The sequence below is a fragment of the Quercus suber genome, unplaced genomic scaffold (assembly GCF_002906115.3).
Source record: "Quercus suber isolate HL8 unplaced genomic scaffold, Cork oak 2.0 scaffold_579, whole genome shotgun sequence".
NCBI classification, from domain to species: Eukaryota; Viridiplantae; Streptophyta; class Magnoliopsida; order Fagales; family Fagaceae; genus Quercus; species Quercus suber.
This window is the reverse complement of record NW_027070024.1, coordinates 45,057-51,283: the sequence shown is the minus strand read 5'-3', so window position 1 is coordinate 51,283 and position 6,227 is coordinate 45,057. Positions and strand designations below refer to the sequence as shown.

Genomic DNA, 6,227 nt, shown 5'->3' with positions numbered 1-6,227 from the left:
AGTTTTTTTTTTTTTTAAATTTATTTATGATTAACCTTGATTCTATTACTGATTTTAAACTTATGCATGCATTCTTTATGCAGTGACCACAAAGCACTTCTTAAACTTTATAAGGATGAAAATATGCAAAACGTAATGGAAAGGAAAGAGCAATTTGTTTGGAAATTTTTTTAATTATATCCAGTTATCTTGCAAAAGATGGAGGATATGAAAATGTAATTTGTAGATCTATTATCAAGCATTAGATTTGTCGAAAAATCAAGGGGTGCTAATGTAAACTCTTAAGAAATTCAATTTTTCTTTTTTCAAGTGCAAGTATTCTTTGCCCTTTCTCAGTTTTTTTTTTTTTTTTAATAACACTTTATTATGCCATTTCTATTCAAGAGAAATCTAACTGAGTTTGTGGCTGGTGCAACTTTTCTTCTTTATTTCCTTCTTAATTTAACCATTTGAATAATTGTATAATATATCTATCCAAAGTAGGATTTACTCATTTTGATATGTGAATAGGCTGACTACCAAAACAGCTATGATTTGGAGATGTTCTGCGCAATCCTTTGTGATGGACACCGCCCAAATGTAGTGCAGTGCAAAAGAAGAGGAAAGAAAATATCATTCTACACTAAACAAGTTCGGAAAGTTGACATTAATCATGCATCCGTCAATGGAAGAGTTTATCTCTTTCCTCTACCATAGATTGTTTTATCAACCCGTTTGTTATCCCAAAAAATGTGCAAGATAATATAGATTATATTGGTGGTGAATACTACATTTTATTGGAGTTGAGCATTGTGTGAAGTCATCACCATAGCATTTTTTTTAAAGCTAAGCTATAGTATCTTTAAGCAAAATAGATATTTATATTTTTTTATTTAACTATCCTATATATCGCACGGGTTAGCGATTAGTATAATATGTAGCTGTGAAGTGCTTACTCACTACGGATGTAGGCCATTATACGGAACCACATAAACTTTTATGTGTGTTCTCTCTTTCTTTTATGTGTGTTCTCTCTTTCATGATCCACACATCATTCAGTAGTCATCACACACACAACTTTCACAATAGGCAGGTGGAAACCTAGCAATTCTCATTGCATACATACTACAAATCTATAATAATAATAAAGAAAGAAAGAAGGAGAAGCTGCAAGTAAATCAATGCAAATTTTTGTGGTTGTGTTTTTGAGAATGTTTTATAGCAGCAGCAGTAGCATGCCTTATTATTACTGATAATCCCCTACCCCCCTTCTTTACTGTAGCATTTGAGTATCTATTTTACCCTCCGTTATCTGCATACATTCAGTAAGATGGTGGAATTAGGGTTCAGGCAACAACGGCCTAAGCAATGTGAGGAAAAAGGCGGACAGGAAGCCCTTGGGCTGGTATGGGCATTGGATTCACAATGATCTTCTCATCAGGAAGCAACTTCTCCCAGTTGAACCTCTTCACAACATTATGCATGAAAACTAGAATTTCCAACCGTGCATACTCTTTTCCAGGACACATCCTAGGCCCTCCTCCAAATGGTACGTAACTATAAGGTAGTGGTCCACTCCCTTCAAATCTTGAGGGGTCAAACTTTTCAGGTTCTGGGAAGTATTCTGGGTTCCTATGTGTTGAATTTGCACTCCAATACAACTGCAAATTTAAGAAAAATTTCACACGTTAAGCTATTATAAATATAGATATCCAAATTTTGTTAAGACTTGAAAGAGTAATGTTAGGGATACCGACATTTTCCACAACCAGGAACATGACATGTTATTATTTAAGCAAAGTCACTTTCACTTAGGTTCATTATTAAACCATTTTTTTATGCACTAATCACATCATGCTATTACCGTTTTGAAAAATGATATGTTCACAGGCTTATTATTTAATTTGTTAAGGACATATATGCCAAGTTACATAAACACGTGCATATGCATGCTGTAAAAAAAATTGCATATACATACTAACCTTCCAACCCTTTGGAATAGAGAAACCAGCGAAGACAAAGTCATTAATGGCCTCCCTAAAGGCACCCTGAAGAGGTGGGGCAAGTCTCATCACTTCACATGCAACATTCCACGAATACCTCATCTTCTGAATGTCATCCCAGTTAAGTAACTCCCCTGGTTTTTTTGACTTCGCAATCTCCATTTGCTCTATTTAATATAAAAAACGTAAATATATATTGTTAACAATGATTAACAATTTAAACATTTAATTACTTTTTTATTTTTAATTTATTAGAAAACCAGCCATAAAGGTAGGAAAAATATCATTTTCTTTGAATTATAGTTCACTCGTGAGAAATTGTTAAAATTGAATGGGAGCCTCAGTGGTTGTACTACTAACAAAGTCCGCTAGAAATTTTGGTGGTTAATTGCGTTAGTGATGATGTATGGAATCCACAAGAAATTTTCATCAATGAACTATAGCATATGATATATTATGATTGATGAAGTATANGGTATAAGTATGCTTTGTTTCACTATTTCAGAATTATGCATCCGATATATATTTATTTTGGAATTTTTATTATTATTAGGTTATAACGTATTATTATTATTATTATTGTTGTTGTTGTTTTTTATGGGACTTATTATTATTATTGTTAAACTAAAATTTTAAAATTTATTATGAAATGAAATATTTAAAAAACTAATGAATTGAAGCAATAATGTATTTGTAAATAGAAAAGAATGTAATGGCAATTGTAAAGGAAGCACCTTCCTAGAAGTAGATGCTTCCCATCTACTCTTCCACGTTTTATTATCACTACCTGTTTCATTCCATCTATCCTCCAACGTTTAATCTTTCTTCCTTCTGTATTTCTCTCACCGTTCCTAGTCTCAAAGTTCTCACATCCCTCATCTTCTTCTCCGGGTCTGTAACTCCCTCATCTAACCTCTCATCCTTTTTCTAATTTAGTTCGTCTCTTCCATGGCTTAATTTTCCCCACCATGCAAAACCATCTTGAGGTTTTAATACGTGGGTTAGGTTTAATTAAGGTTAAATTGACCATTGGAACAAACTTTTGTTAGCTTTTACGGACGAAAAAATCATAGGACCACATTAAAAATACTCACCAACTAATTTGCATAAATATTAGACGTATCCATGGCTTCATGCCTAAACAAATTCCTAACATTGGTAAAATACTTCTTAGTATAGTATTTAATTGTACAAAAGATATATTTTTTTTTATTTAAGGGTCTAGATATTTAAGAAAAGTTTTATCAGGAATTAAAAAAGTTGTCAAAAAGTTTAATAGCTTTTACAATTTCTAATAAATTTTTTCTTAAAATAGTTTACTAACGTATGCTCTAAGGTGGCGTTTGGTACGGGGGAATCCACATTACTCTTAGCATCCAGATTCCTAGGAATGTGATTCCTAGGAATCACATTCCTAAGAATGTAGCTATTCCTATGTTTGGTTTATTCCTAAGAATCTTAAATAAATTATTTATTTTTCTCATTCTATCCTTAGAATTGAATGTGAACTACCAAGTCATTTAAAAAAAAGGGTTAAAATTGTCAATTTATAAAAAATACAATTTCCTTTAAGCTTGGGAATCTAGATTCCCACCTGTTTTAAAGGGAATCCACATTTCTACTGAGAGTGGTTTAAGGATTCCCCTGGCATCTGATTCCCTAGCATGATTTGCAACCAAACATGAGAATCTTTAAACATTCCAAAGAATCCTATAACATTATCCTGTACCAAACGCCACATAAGGGTATACGTTAGTAAAACTCTTTTACTTATTAAAGTATTAATCAAGTTGTATGTGTGTGTGTATATATATATATACACACACACAATGTCAAGCAAAAAATCTTGGATGAAATGGGTGCATGTGCCTATTATCTCACTAATATGTGGAATCCACGTTGTGGGTCCCACGTGTCAGCGAGACAATGCATACCTTCTCAATGTCAAGTTGTTCTCAATTCAAATTACTAGCTTGCTGCTGTAACAGTCTCTCAAATGTGTGGGAGTCCAACGCGAACGGAGTGGTCTTCGTTGGCTTGTTGTCTATTGCCTGCATAATCAAAGTGTGGGCTTGGAACCTGTTGAAGATCACATGTTTCACATTATGGCTTGGGCACTGTGCTGCTAAAAACAGCACGTGGGTTGGTTATGGCTACATGACGGAAACATGGGTTTTGCCAACAAAAAAAAAAAGAAAGCTTGAAACGTGCCGTACTTTCGACTCTCGAGTCAGGCCGATCTTCTTCTTCTTCTTCTTCTTCTTGCTTAGGAAGGAGTTAGGTCACATCTAATTCTATTTTGTGATTTCCTCATTTTGACATTTTGTTCTTTCCTTGTGTGCTTTTTAGGTTAGATTTTTAGATAGGTTTCACGCTGATACCTGTGAAGCATTCTCTCACCTTCCCACCCCCACGTGAATAACTTCTTTTTTTTTTTTTTTGACTACGAAGATAGATGAATAACTTCTTTCTCAATTTGGCTTCTATGAGTTTTTATTTATTTATTTACTTATTTTTTATTATTTTTTGTTCATTATTTAGGCAGACAGATACGTATAATATATGAGAAGTGTTACATTCAAAATATTTTTACAATAAATTATATGTGTTAAATTGTTATTGGTTCTAATTTGAACTCAATGTGCCAAAAAAAATAAAACTGATAAAATTGTAACTTTGAGTCACACAGATCTTCTTCTTCTCGCTCAAGAAGGAGTCAGGCCAGATCTATTTCTATTTTGTGATTTCCCCATTTTACCATTTTGTTTTGTCCATGTGTGCTTATTATAGTAGCAGCATTGATGGTGCGAAAAATTTAGCAATTTGGCACCACAAAAGTCTAAAGTACCTATTTACCATATTATTTTACAAAACACCCTCAGTGATTTTATTTTAGTATTCAATACAATAAAATGATACAAACAATACAATAAAATAATATACCCACTTTAATAAATAAGAATCACACCACCAACACAATAAAATAATATATTTTTAATAAAATATATATATATATATATATATTTTTTTTTAGCATCTGAGCTACAGTGCACATGCAAAAATAGTTGTACACTCCCTGTAACTTAATAGCAAAAAAATTTGGCTTTCTCTCCACTTATGCAGGAGCTTTTTTTTTTTTTTTTTTTAAATATATTTAGTTGGTAAATTTAGCATTTTAGCAATTTGCCTCTGGATACTAAACTCTTCAGGGAGCCTCTTAGATATATTTCACATTATCACACATGTGAAACATTTATCTCACTTTCCCACCTAAGTGAATAGATTCTTTTTAAATTTGTTTTTTATGTGTTAAATTTTTATTATTCTTTTTTTTTTAATTATTTAGGTAGACAGTAGATACACATAATATATAGTAGTTTCTTAGATATATTTCACACTATCATACATGTGAAACATTTATCTCTTTTTCCCACCCAGGTGAATAGATTCTTTTTAATTTTGTCTTTTATGCAATAACTTTTTATTATTCATTTTTATTATTATTTAGGTAGACAGTAGACAGTAGATACATATAATATACAGTGATTAAACTTTGATATGCTTATAAAATAATTTTAAACAATTATTTATAAGCAAATAATATTTTTGTTATAAATTTTTTTTGTAAGTTTTGAAATTATATATATATATATATATATATATATATAAAGAGGTTGCATTCAAGTGACATTTGGTGTAACTTTGAGCAATGTTATACTACTCAATAACTTATTATAGAATTCATATTTTGAAAATCTCACCGTTGAATCACATGTTTTATACTAATGTTACACTACCAATAACCTGTTAAAGAATTCATAATTTGTTTACTTACTAATAATCACTCATTATATAAGTAATTTGTAAAAAAATTTGTAACTCTAGCATTTTTTCATTTTAAAGACTAAAAAATTTATAGATCTAAAATTTAAAACAAAATATACAATCCTAAATAATCACTCATTATATAAGTAATTTGTAAAAAAATTTGTAACTCTAACATTTTTTCATTTTAAAGACTATAAAAAATTTATAGATCTAAAATTTAAAACAAAATATACAATCCTAAAAAAATTAGCCCTACAATAGAAATCAGATTTTGGAGAATGTTTAAACAAGGCCCAAGCCCGCAAAAACGTTTAGGGTTTCATTCTATCTTGTTCACATATAAAAGGGAAACCCTAACTATGTTTTGGAGACTTTTGGAAGACTTGTGTATTATTATTTGTGAGATTTGAGAGGTTT

The 6,227-nt window shown here is 31.0% G+C and overlaps 1 protein-coding gene across 1 annotated transcript; it reads right to left on the bottom strand.

The window, feature by feature from the left end:
* Positions 1–1,057: 1,057 nt before the first annotated feature.
* On the bottom strand, positions 1,058–2,172 carry LOC136063805 (beta-amyrin 28-monooxygenase-like). Its single transcript, XM_065764718.1, has 2 exons — positions 1,962–2,172; positions 1,058–1,640 (listed from the first exon to the last, which is right to left on the bottom strand). The coding sequence occupies exons 1-2, from the start codon at positions 2,142–2,144 to the stop codon at positions 1,341–1,343; spliced, it is 483 nt and encodes a 160-aa protein (XP_065620790.1). The 5' UTR covers positions 2,145–2,172; the 3' UTR covers positions 1,058–1,340.
* Between the last annotated feature and the right edge of the window lie 4,055 nt (positions 2,173–6,227).